The sequence below is a fragment of the Anser anser genome (assembly GCF_964211835.1).
Source record: "Anser anser genome assembly, chromosome: 6".
In the NCBI taxonomy this organism is placed as follows: Eukaryota; Metazoa; Chordata; class Aves; order Anseriformes; family Anatidae; genus Anser; species Anser anser.
Genome location: NC_139726.1, coordinates 27,053,312 through 27,066,338, shown reverse-complemented (window position 1 = coordinate 27,066,338; position 13,027 = coordinate 27,053,312). Strand labels below are relative to the sequence as shown.

The 13,027-nt window shown below is 39.9% G+C and overlaps 1 protein-coding gene across 8 annotated transcripts in view; it reads right to left on the bottom strand.

The window, feature by feature from the left end:
- Nucleotides 1–13,027, bottom strand: part of PARD3B (par-3 family cell polarity regulator beta) — a 536,941-nt gene that overhangs the window by 79,338 nt on the left and 444,576 nt on the right. For 7 of the 8 annotated variants that reach the window (XM_083842794.1, XM_083842789.1, XM_083842796.1 and 4 more), the window contains one exon: nucleotides 1,574–1,870. The exons of the other annotated variant lie outside the window; for it this stretch is intronic. In XM_083842794.1, the coding sequence (XP_083698920.1) occupies nucleotides 1,574–1,870 (297 nt within the window). The remainder of the gene's footprint in view (nucleotides 1–1,573; nucleotides 1,871–13,027) is intronic. 8 annotated transcript variants of the gene reach the window in all.

Here is a 13,027-nt window from a genome sequence, read left to right as displayed (position 1 = left end):
CTGCATGGAAAAACAATGTATAAACCACACTTCAAAACTGATGACATGTTTAAAATGTTAAGCTATAAAGTCTCTGTTAAAACTGATATTATGAAGCAACCTTTATGACAGTGTCTTGCTCCCATGCTGAGTTACATCTGTATATACTTATTTTTAAAAAATCTGTGAATCTGAATTTGGACTCCCTCCTGATGGTAATTCTCAGCTCTGGGTTTCCGAGTTAGCGTGAACTTGGTTTCTGATCCCTTTACTATACACAGATGTTCATGCGACTTCAGTAACAATCACCTCAAGCCTTTTCTAGGAAAGCAAAACACTTTAGATGGCAAAAAGCTGCAATCACTGCCTCTAATCTCACCCACTTCACCCTTATGCAGTAGGGGAAGAGTTAACAATACAGAAGAAGAGAATTAGCAATGTCGTTATGTTTGGAAAGGTCTCTCTCATACTGTAGGTGAGAAAGAGAGACACTTGGCCCATTCCTTGCTACACACTTATAATTACGTCAGATGTATTTTGTTACTACTTATAACAAAGACTCAGTACACATTTTTAAGGTACTATGATGCTACAAACTGAAAACATTCTTGTATCTGTGCTCACATATTTCTCCAAAATTAACAAGTGTGGTATCACACAGAACAGACTGAGGCTATAGGAAGACATTACCCATATGTGGGCATGAACTCAAAGCATAAACAGTTCCTTAAGTGCCCCATGTCTTTCTCTGTCAGCTCTTCTTTTCACGTACCCTTCTCTATAATGCCTATACAATCAGATATTGGTTTGAAAAACCCAGCATCAATGCATTAACACTGTGATACTAATGAAGACTTATGTTCCTTTATCCCCAAATTCCAGAAGCATCCAGTTTTAAAACCATCATAATGGTGGGTAATCATCACCTCAACAGAATTCGTTTTCTTTTTAACCCAGGGAAAAACTTGACCATCCTTCTTTGGTGCTATCAACCTGGAAGCTTGACAGTAAGGATTAAAAATTGCTCCTTCCTTCCCACTTGGTTATTGGAAAGGCTGTGAAAGGCAATCAGTCTTGTGAAGCCACACTTCACAGTCTGCATAAAAATGCCATGATTCCCAGTCCTCTCCCCAGCCTAATTGAAAGTGCATAATATCACACAGCTGGGAAAAACTAAACTGTAAACATATGCAATATATCATGTTATCATACAAAACCTGTTACTAATAGGCATTTGATGATCAGCAGGATCGAAAGGGATCTGAAACCAGAGATTATTTTTGATGCAGTTTAAGAACTTTTCCTGAGTGAAAAAGGGAAAAGCACTCTCTCAGCAGGGGAGAAATTGGACTGAAGTCAGTTCATTCATTCTGTTTGTGAAATATGGACTTTTCTTTAATGATTTTTGTTTGACTGCTGCCTTGCTCAGATGCTTTAGGGGCATTGCTGGAGCAAATTACAGTTTTAAGAGGAAATCCATGGCTTTCTAGTCAGTAAATACAGGTGCCTGGGGCATCTGAACAGCCTCCCTGCCCAGCCCCAATCTCCCCTCTACCAAGCTATTATTGTTTCTAATGCCGGGTGGCAACGTTACCTGTCACCAGGAGTCTGTGGGTAGTGCTGCTTGTTTATTTTTGCATACAATCCTTCCAAGTGCTCCCTCTCCATTGGTGCTGAAGCAGAATCACGTGGATATACAAAGGTTTCTGCTACTGCTGGTGATGATGGCCTGTAAATGCTCGCTGCTGGATAAGCCTCTCGGAAGTGATTCACTCTAGCATAATTTGGATCCACCTCATCATCATCAATGTCAGGTCCTCCAGGACCAGTGGAATAATCAAGCAGGCCTCTCAGTTGCTTTTGCCGTAACTCCTGATGCTTTGCACCAATCCTAACAACGAAAAACAAAGAACAAATATGCAGTTGGATCTGCTTCAACAGCAACCACAGACACTGATTCATCATGTAAATTTGGAGCACCAGCTCCAAATCCAACTGTTTAGATCTTCCAGTACACAGTGAAACTGGTGCCAGATGAAACAAAATGGTGCACACAACAATTTGTCTCTGGAAATCACCTTTGTAACCAAGGTGGTCATCGTTTTGGTGAACAAAACACAATGCTGAATATGGTGGCTTTTTAGAGGTGTATATGCATATCCATGCACACATATGGTTTTAATTCTACAGCTGCTCTCCACTTCGCAGTTAATATACCTCACCCAATCCTGAAACATTTAATCTAAAGTAGCCAATAAAATTATTACTGTCCCTTGTACAGTTGACCCCCCCAGATTCTTATAAATAAACTAACTTTTGAAAAGTGGAGTAAATGTGAACATTAATGGAGAGATGGCAGAGTTGTCTCAAATCAAAGGACCACAGTTCATTTGCTGAAGATTTAATTTTTTAAATTTTATTTTGGCTGAATAGATGGGGAAATCACGCCTCACTATATACAGGATAGGGAAAAAGTAAAACAGCAAAGAAATTAATAGAAACCTGACAGAGATGAATTGGTGCATATAAGTGAATTAAAGACTATTACTGGCAGTACTCCACTGTGATAAAGCCTTAAGTGGTATTACAAAATGCTGCTGCTAATCAGGGCCATTGTGTAATCTCTTTGGAACAGTAAAACATATTCAGGTAAATTTCAAACTCAGCTGATATTCAATGATTCAACATTCATGCTGAAGGAAAAAAAAACACAGCAACCTATAGCAAGGCACATGCAACTTCTACTAACTGCTCAGCTACGCTTCATCACAGCATAATTAAATGCCATGAGATGGATCAAGCAGAATGCTGATCACAGTATGTAATAAATAGCATATAGAGAAAATAATGAAGCATGGATGAAAAAATGAAGAATGGAAGACAGATACAGAAATGCAGTGATTGACAGAAGAAGCCAACATTCACTGTTTACTGTATCTGAAGTACAGCATCAGCATTGAAGGAATAGTACAATTTGTACCACAGAAGAGTAAGTACAAAGGATGTAAGCAGACCTGGTTGCCTCAGTAAACCCTCAGGATTCTACAGAGTGAAAAATGAAGATGTTTTGAAGAGTCCTGAATGGACATGGAGAAAACAGTTCCTTGAAAGAAGAGAAGAGCACATCAGGAGCTTGGTGCTGATGATCCAGTCTGGATGACAGCTGCTATTAAGTGGAGAATGAGATTCATGCCACTTATTTTGTTCTATTAGAATTGTATCATCAAAATAAATGTTTATTACTTTTCAAATGATTTATAGTTTCACAAATAATTCTAATGAGAACAACATGCTTTCCTCCACATATGCCTGAGTACATTAATGTGCACGATGCAGGCTTTTCAGTTAGGCCTCTCCCTTATCCGTGTGAGGACATATCTAGTGAGGGTGCTAAATAAAAGGGCAAGTTTTTAATGCTTAAAATGTAGGCATACTTTGCAGTGGGATGAGCCCGCATATGATACAAGGCTGTTGACAGAGGAGATGCCTGCTATCCACTCCATGTTTCCTCAGTGGAGCAGATGACCTTTTTTTCTCTCGAAATACTTTCTTATAAAGACTAGGAGGAGAGAAAGTAATGCTTTCCTAACACAGCATTTCTGCTTTTCTTCAAGTTCTTGATCCCAGCCCAGTTAGTTCCGTTTCTTTAATTTTTCTTAATTTTTCATTAAAAATACTCACAAAGCCTGAATGTAATCTACTGCATTATTCTTAGAGATTAAAGGTCAATTAGAAGAAATAAGATATAATCCAAGTGTATCCTTGATATCTCTCAGGTTTCAACACTTAGGCTTCCTAAGAATTCCTTCTTTTTTCTTCCTGCAGTTTCTCTTCTCTGTACAATCTCCTCCTCCTTCCATACCCTTCACCCTACTTCTCTCTCGCTTCAGGTTTCAGTGCCACACACACTCCCTGTTGTGTATTTGAATGTTGGTTCAGGTCAGGACAGGTGCTAGCACCAAGTGCAAACTCACATGGGCTAAGCCAGTATCTTGAAATTGTAGCAGATTCTGCACAACGCTTGCTTTATCCACAAGGGAAATTTTTCAGGAGAATCTTACGGATGGCACAGCCTGGCATCAATGCGTGATAAATTCAGTTAGTAAGGTGTATCTTCTCTCATTTTACTGCCAATTGCTCTGCCTCATCTGGCTGACGACTTCTTGAGATGGTGAGAATTTAATGGAATTCACAGAATGATGGGATGTGCAACTTATTGTTTGTAAAACTAATGGTGACAGTGGTATAGACCTTGGTAACGGTCATGCTTTTCTTCATAAAACACTGGACAATGGTATGGGGAGAAAAGTCATCATGGAGGAGCTGTATATGACAACAAACTAAAAAGTATTGGTCATCATTCATTTCCATCTAAACTGCAAACCATTGCTAGCAAATTAGTAATAATTAAAGAGCAGCTGAAAGCATGCAAAAGCCTTTATCCTCCAAGGGTTTGTGAATAAAGATAAAAGGGAGATTATACAGTGGAGTTTTGTGGAGAAAGCCAGTGTGTCCATGTGTGAAAAAAATCACATTCACCACTCACATAAAGGAATCTGTGGCAAAGTTATCACCTGGTCCATTTGTCGTAAAAACCAGATTTTCCAGGTAGTTCATCACCAAGAGCACTCATTGTACTGCAATGACAGGGGTGGATTCTCACTGCAAATATGGCCTCAGACATCAGTGAAGCAGGGAGGGAGGTTTACATTGCTGATTTCCATCTTTTATACATAAAGAGACTTCAAGAGAAACCCTCTTGCAGAAGGATTAATATTTTACATGTCTCACGTGGGATTACATTAGAAATGTAAAAATCTATCTATTTTTGTTTAAAAAAATTCACACAAATAACTGTTAGCTCCTGCACTCAATAACTCCATCTGGTTGGTAGCAGTCCTTGCTTCTCATTATCCTGCTCTTCACCTACTAAAATTCATAAGGCACTTTGAGATTGTTTCTGCCTTTCAGATGAAGTTTGAAAAAGATTATTTGAATCTTCTTAAAAACCCAGGAAACTGGAGGGCTTCAGCCTCAGTTACTGATCAAAAAGCCTAACACAGACCTTGGTGCAGGAATATATCAGCAGAGGTACAAGCTTCATGACGCACAGTGGGGAATTATTGCAGGCCCATGTGGGATGATAGAGTGCAGAAAAGCAGGAGGACATTGCAATCACGGAACGGTCTTCTCACATGCCAGTGCAGAAGGCATGGCACACATTCACAAGAAGAGTCCCAACAGTTTCTCGGAAATGAGGAGACATAACATTCTTTGGACCAATATATCACCTGTCCCCTAGGTATTTAAGACCTATTTGAAAGCAAAAGAGTAGTGCAGCACAGCAGTATCACGTGAATTTTGCTTTCATGTCTGACAGTGAGAGTAATTTGTTCTGCTATCAATACTGGTATATTCTGCACAACAAAAGCTGGAATTAGGTCACCACAATTTTCTTTTGTTCCTGTAAATAAGTCTACCTTCTTCAACTTCTTCTGAATGCAACCTCCAATTGCTTCCACTATTGTAAGCTGAACCTGTTCAAGAACAATCATTTCCATTCTGTATTATACTGACCAGCCAATACCAGGTTATGTCAAATTTTTCATGATCAATGTTTCATCTTTTCAGCACAGCTATTACAACTGCATTAATATTTTGTGTTTCTTTCTTACCCTTCCACACAAATCTATAAAGTTTGCTCTGTGATCTCTTTTTCACTTCAATCCAAATGTTCAAATATATGGAAACAAACTGTCAGATGACTGATTATTCTTTCCTTCTCTCTATTTACCTGGATTTCCAGACCTTCTCTTACATTTTTCACCTTGGAAATTGCTTTGCGTTTTTCTGAAGTTTTAAATATGCTCACTGTATTTCAGCATCATGTTTTCACCCAGTTTTAAAGAAATCTTTTTTCCTGCAGCACGTCCCAGTAGATGCACAGGAAGCCTTTACTGAGATATAAAAAAAATAAATGTTGCATTTCTTCTCTCTCTCCTACAATGCTCTGTCAACCCTACTAAGCAGGCTACTTCTGCTATATCCCACTCTATTGGTTTTACATTTCTGCATCTTCCTCTGCACTTCTCCCTATCTGAAAAAGCATTGTCTTTACTTCCCACCACAAAAAAACAAAGAAAATCCTTCCAAATCAACACAATTATCATAGCAACCAGCTTACAGTTATTATGAACAAACAGTAATTATATGAGAGCCCAAAACTTGAAGCACAGGATGGGTCTGGTTAAACAACTGGTGCAAACTTGTGACAAAAGATAAAATGTCACTCAGCACCATGATGCTGGCAGTGAAACCAGAGATGAGGAGAGGCACAGGTCACCATCTGAACAATTTAGTGTAGCACTGAAGTTTCTACAAACTTCCTGATGAGGGAAGGGGAAAAAAAAAAAGCCTCTCAGAATGAAGGGAAGTTAAATATATTTCCTTTTGGGTATCCCATATCAGTCCTGCTTGCTCTCTTCCGCCACCTGAACACCACGCTCTCCAGTTAAATCACTGCATGACAACTACATCAACTTCCCTTAGCTGTGTTTCTGTAAAAACACAACCTTTGCACACAAGCAGCCCGAGAACAAGCAACAGAAGTGCTGCATCAAGCAATGCCCTTTCTATTTCCTGTGACCTACCTTTTCCTCAACAGCATCCAACACATTTCCTATCTTCATCTTTTCTGTCACTTTCAAGACCCACTAGCTATTGCTAGAACCTTTCTCTACAGCAAATCATTTCAGTAGAAAAAAGTACTTTGATAAAATATAAAAGCTCAATAAAACTATAGGCAACATTTTCAAAACATGTTGCATGCTACTTTTAGGAGTTAAATGAAGACAGTATCTGATATGTCTCATGTACTTCTGAAAGTGGGACACAGTATTTTGAAAACATTTATCGACACCTCATGTAATATTCAGTAGCACACCCCCAGAACTGTAAAACAAGTAAATGCTCTCATTTACTTTCAACTTTCCTACCTGACATACCCACACGAATCACATACACTGACTGTACATGTATTACTTCATGAAAAGATGCACAAACCCAGAGTGCAACAGCCACAAAGGGGTTAACAGCCCCAACAGCTCCTTCCAGCTGCAGCTCAGACACACGATTGAGTTACTGTGGCTTAACAAGTTATTGTGTTTCTGCTGAGCTACTGTCAATGACCACATATGTATTCGCTGCCTGTGACAAACACAATGTAAAATGCTTTAGCCTGACATCAGTGACAGAGATACTGACAGGCAAAAGCTGGCTCAGAAGACAGCAGCTCACGAAGAGCGAGGCAGCTGCTGGAACGGCTTGGGACCACCTCAAGAAAACTCAAAAAAAAAAAAAAGGAGTGCAGCAGAAGTGGCATGTGGAGCACTCCCAGGAATGCTTTCAGGAATGGAATGAGAGGGCCAGGAAAAGCCACACCAGATACTCCTCATCTCTTGGCTGTCCAGGCATAGGCTGGGTGGGTAGCTTGGTTGGGAGCAGGGAACAAGAAAATGCTGAACCTTCTAAAACCAATGCGGAAAAAACCACTGGGAAAACTAAAACGCAGGACTTAGTAAGAGCAGCGCAGTAGCTCAAAGAAGGCCAGGGTCATAAAAAACTTTGGAAATCAAAGACTGCTTGCAACGGGGAGCAACCAGGCAGATACTGGATACAACCCAGCCTGCAGCTCTGGAGGCTCCACACCAGCCCTAGCTCGGACGGAGCTTTGCAGGGGAGTCACCATCTAAGGAGCAGCCTTGGGAGCAGCCCTGCCACCACCCACACAGGGTGTCTGCCACCCAACAGGAGGCACGAGAAGCTACTCAGTGGCACCAACAGCCACTAGGTCTGATCACAGTGTAAGGACAACGGGGGGGAGCTTGGCCCAGGAGACACCATGGGCTTTTACTTGGAGAGCTGCAAGGCTGCATTTCACACCAGAACAGGTTTTGATTTGGGACTAAAAAACAACCAACCAGAAATATGCCCTTGGCAAAAAGAACAATCTTTACTGAGGCATTTGAACGTTTCCCTTGCACTGCCCATGAGCTCTGGGACATCCTGTCAGCATGAAGCCTGGCAAGAAATGCTCCTCTAGAGGGTCTCAAATAGCTCACAGCTTTCTGGCGGCACAAGCCCTACCAGAAGCACTTGTGTGATGACAGTCCCATGGAAAGCAGGGGCAGGAGCACTACTTCAATACTGGCTCACTGGTGCAAGAACATGAGCTGGAGGCAGATGCGATGTGAAATTTGCTCCAGCCCATGAACTTCAGAAGTGGTGGTGTAAGCCCTGTTGTGACAGGAAAAGCACAAAAGTGATGGTATTACTTTTTTTTTTTCTTTTTTTTCTTTCTCTAATAAGCCATGCACTGACTGTGCTTAGTACTGAGCAGAGTACAAAGAATGACGCAGTTTAAGCCCCAAGGTGCCAATCTAAGTAGTCAAACACCACAAATGGACAAGAACATACACTTGCTGACCAAACAGTGTATTTTATAATAGCGAAATACTGAGTGGTTCAGGGACCTTGTTTTATACTCAAGATGAATACAGCAACATTTTTTGTATGGTAGATTAAAAGCAATAGTATTTGTTGAAGAGCAAACATATATATGAATAAGAAAGATGCTGGCTAAGTCAATGAAAGATGTTCCTGGGGGAGAAGGAAGAATAACAACAACAGATAAAACATGCAACAGAAACAGGGAGGGAGCGATAGGTCTTTTAAGAGAATTTCTATCCTGTTCACAAAAAGAGGAGCAGAGTAAGAGCAGGTGAGTGTGTGTACAAGCAGTCTGAGGTGTACCTAAACTCTGAAAAAGAACCTGATCTTTAAGGCTTTTGAAATCATTGAGATGCTAAGCATTTTCCCACTCATTTGGTTCTTCCTTGTGAACAGCAGAATAAAAGCTGCTGCACTGATTTTTTCCCCACGCATGTGACTCTCCCCGAGATCTACATACTGCAATGATTACTCAATTTACATCTGATTTAGTATCTTAATACTTCAACTGTGATTTTACATAACATTTCTGCTTTTGTCTCTCATTTACCTAATTCATACATATATTGAGTAACGGGTTGTCTAGAGGAAAGCAGCCTATTTCTGCAGGAGGTCACTTAGATTTCCATTGGGTTTAATGTTTTAATTTCTTTCTAGCTGCTAGCAAAATATATTTTGGTAACTAAAATATTGTATTTTCATTCATTTACATAATAGTGGACTGAAAACATCCTGCCTTCAGATATTCATAAGCCATAATCACTGATGGGAATGGATATATTTCACTTGAATATCTGAGGAAATAATTTCAGTATAGTGCTTTTAATTTTTTTTATTTCATAATCATTTTTCAGACAGGCATGGTCTCGAATGACATTAATAACCTGACTCAAACCTGCATCTTTTATCAGGAAAAGACTCACTTGTATTTTTTCAATCACCATCTAGGAAAACTCTAGAGGTAGGCAAGTCTTACAGCTAAATAAAATAAAACAACAGATATCCATGAGGACATCTGATATGGACTCATCAAAACCCAAACAGTATATAACTTAGCATTATCTTCCAGGGCATTCTGCTGGAGGCATATCTGTTAAAAACATCCTCTCCATAAGCTATGCAAGTGTTTCTTCATTCTATCTCATTCTATTGTGCTGGATTTGAACAACTTCTCCCCTGTAATTAGTATCTGTAATTGTAAATAAGAACAGAAACAGTCTTGGAAATAAAAATAAAAAAAAAAAAAAAGACATCTCACAAGTTTAAAGGAGTAAGAGACTAACTTGGGCTAAGATAGATCTTGCAACAAGCATTAAGTGGCCCAACAATCAAAACCAGCAAGGTTTAAACACAAAATACTGCCTGTTCTGGAGAACTACCCTATGCCTTCCATATAATGCTGAATTGACCGAAAAAGCTGCCCTTTGATGGCTGTAAGCAAAGAAACATGGGAAAAAAAAAAAAAAACTAAGAAGGAAATTTTATGGTCAATGTAGTCTAAGTTTATGACAAAATGAAGATGAAACATAGCCCTTTCATACCACAAAACAAGAATTTTGCTGATGACTAAGTGTGAGCTTTGGACAGAAAAGACAGATGGCTCAATGTTCTTCCATTTATCTCAGAGGTGACAGGGAGTGATCACCAAGTCACTCAGGATCCTGCCCTGTAAAGAAAAATTTTGGTTCTAATGAGGTCAGTGCGTTTCTGCTTGTGAACTTCAATGAGAGCACGATTTCACTTTTGCTGCTAAATCTAAGAAAGTTTCAGTAGCTCACTTTTTTCTACATTAGTTCTACATTTGGTGAAATGCAGCAGATTACTAAAAGCAAATTATCACATTAAATGCTGTATTTTACTACATTATGCAATTTTCTCTGCTTGTAACTATCCTGTGTTATCTTCTGAAGTGCCAATTTCATAAAAAAAAAAATAGGGTAGAAGGAACCCTCTAAAGGTCACCCTGTTCAATCTCCTGCTGAAAAAGCAAGGCTGACTACACTACCAGGTTGCTCAGTCTCTTGTCAACAGGATGTTCCTTGTTTTGTAGCAAAGTGGATTAAATAGTGGAATCATTCCAGGTTTGTCAAAATTCCTTCTTTAGTATCTTTCAGTTGAAATGTTCTGATGCCTTTAGGAACTTCAATCTCCTCCTGTAAGATGACCTTGTATCTGCAGGGACTTTGCAGACCACAAATAAGTTGTGGGCCTAGTTCTCTATGCTGATTTAAAGGAATTCCCAGGCTGCTATGATTTGTACTTTTCAGTAAAAAAAACAAAGGTCAGGCATTTTGTACATCGTACCTGAGGAAGGACAGCAGCATCTGTATTAGGTAAGTAGTCTGCATGCCTAACACTAGTCGTTGTGCAATACTGGGCTCCAATAAAATGTCTGCCACATAATGTGAATTTTAATGCAGGTTCATGTTTTCCAAACCCCAGAACCTACCCGCTACCTTCTGTTCTGAATTCACCCACCCACATGTGGCCCAGAACTTTGTTCAATGCTAATTTGTGGCCCACACATCACCTGAGACCTGGGATCATAGCACTTCCTGATGAGCCTTGAATCTAGCATATAAAATTAACTCAAAAGGAGAATGTGATGATACAGGATCTGGCAGAGAGTTCAGCTTCAACTGTACAAATCACTAAGTCATACACCTCTACTGACACCTAAGCCAGCTGGCTTTAAATCTAAGTCACATTATTTTTTTCCAGAAATCAAAATCCAAGCAGAAATGTGGCCTCTTTAAGCTTCAACATGCCAATGCGGAGCGCAACAGATGCACCTCAAGAGATTACCTTGCCCTACCACCTTCAGGAAAGAAAGTAGATTTCATTATTTATAATACTGTAGTAATACAATATACTTGGGACATCTCTGCACAGGTACCTACCACGTGCAGCTCCCACTTACCTAGTGAGACCTCATGAGTTTGCACAACCACTTCTGCAACTGCATACATACTATGCCTTAATTTGAATTAAATACTGGTAGTGGAAGGAGCAGGCCTAGCTCCACATGATGGGATGTATTTGCTGTTTCCTTATTCTACACTTAACGACATCAAACCTGGAACCTATTGAACAGAATCTTCCTGTTCGAGAACAGGAACATTCTCCGTCTGTCAGTCTGGTCAGTCACATTTGCTGTTGTTGGTTTTTTTTTTCCTAATTACCAGTCTTGGACTAGAAAGCAAAACCCAGCTTTGACCGAGCAGAGAAGACTTCAAGCTTTTCAGTTATTTCGGTTTAAGCTCGCTATGGAGAATCACACATACAAACTGACTTCCTGTCCATCCCCATGAATTGTACTTTCATTTTTTTCCCATTGGAAACAGGAACAGGAATTCTGTGCTGTGGCGTTACTTCAAAGTGCCTGCCAAGGACTTCTGATAGACTGTCATAAATCACAATTGGAAGGGCAAGGTATGAAATGCAGCTTCCAAGTCATTCTTATGCTCTTATTGATTTTGGGGTAGGCCAAGAGCTGACCTACAGTCCGTACTGCATCTAAGAAATCCCTAAGCCAGATTAGTCTGTCTCCTAGAAAGCACTCTATTACCTGGCTAGTACACTGGCCAGTTTCACTGTATTAGTTTGCTCTTTAAAAGTTTCTAATAACAGTATTTCTGTTTTACAGTCTAATTTTTTAAAACACCAAGCAATAAAGCTCCCATACATCCAGAAAACACTGCACTGGCACGTCCATACAAGCAAGAGCCAGGCCATTGCCATTGGGCTGCTCGGACCTCTTAGTTAGGTGGGCAGGTAGCACAGCTTGTGAAAAGTGGTCTCCAGAGCAAAGTGAAACCAGCGCCTCAATGATGAGCAAACCAAGGACACTTGGATGAGACTTTGGGTCTTACTTAGACAGCACGGCTATGACATCTGGAGAGGGCTATTTTCAGCAATCTCCAATACATGGAATAGTACTGCGATAGTTGAAGAAAAGGACCAATTCCATGTGCCATTTCGCTATCCTTCCTGCTAAATGCTGAGGTAGGACGTTCTGGGATCAACTCACAGCCTAATATTTTCATACAAATGCCCTCCAGGGGTGGATTAGCCACATGAAGGAGCTCACAAATTGCTGTTTGGTTCTGAATTCCACGTCATAACCTGTGAAAGGTGAGAGTCATCTACCTCAGCTATTCATAACCACGCATCAGTTTCTCAGTGTTCAGTGGTAGTCTTTTATTACGTGTTCTGGTATGCAGAGCAGCAGCAGATCTAAAATGAGAATCATTCAGAATCAATGGGTTGGGATTAATCTGTCCTCCTGTCCAGTGCAAGTGCTGCCACAGTAATAAACAGAAATCTGATAACTTCATACTGTCAGCAAAAAATGAAACTATGACCTTGACCTATGCAACATCATCCACTAACTTTTTCATAACTTCAACATACCATACTACACGACTATGATCTAATAAGAATCTAAAAGTAATTAACTGGAATTTTTGAAAACTGAAGCTTTAATCAAATATGTATTCTTATCAGGGTTGCAAGCCAGCAATAAATTGAAACATTTAAA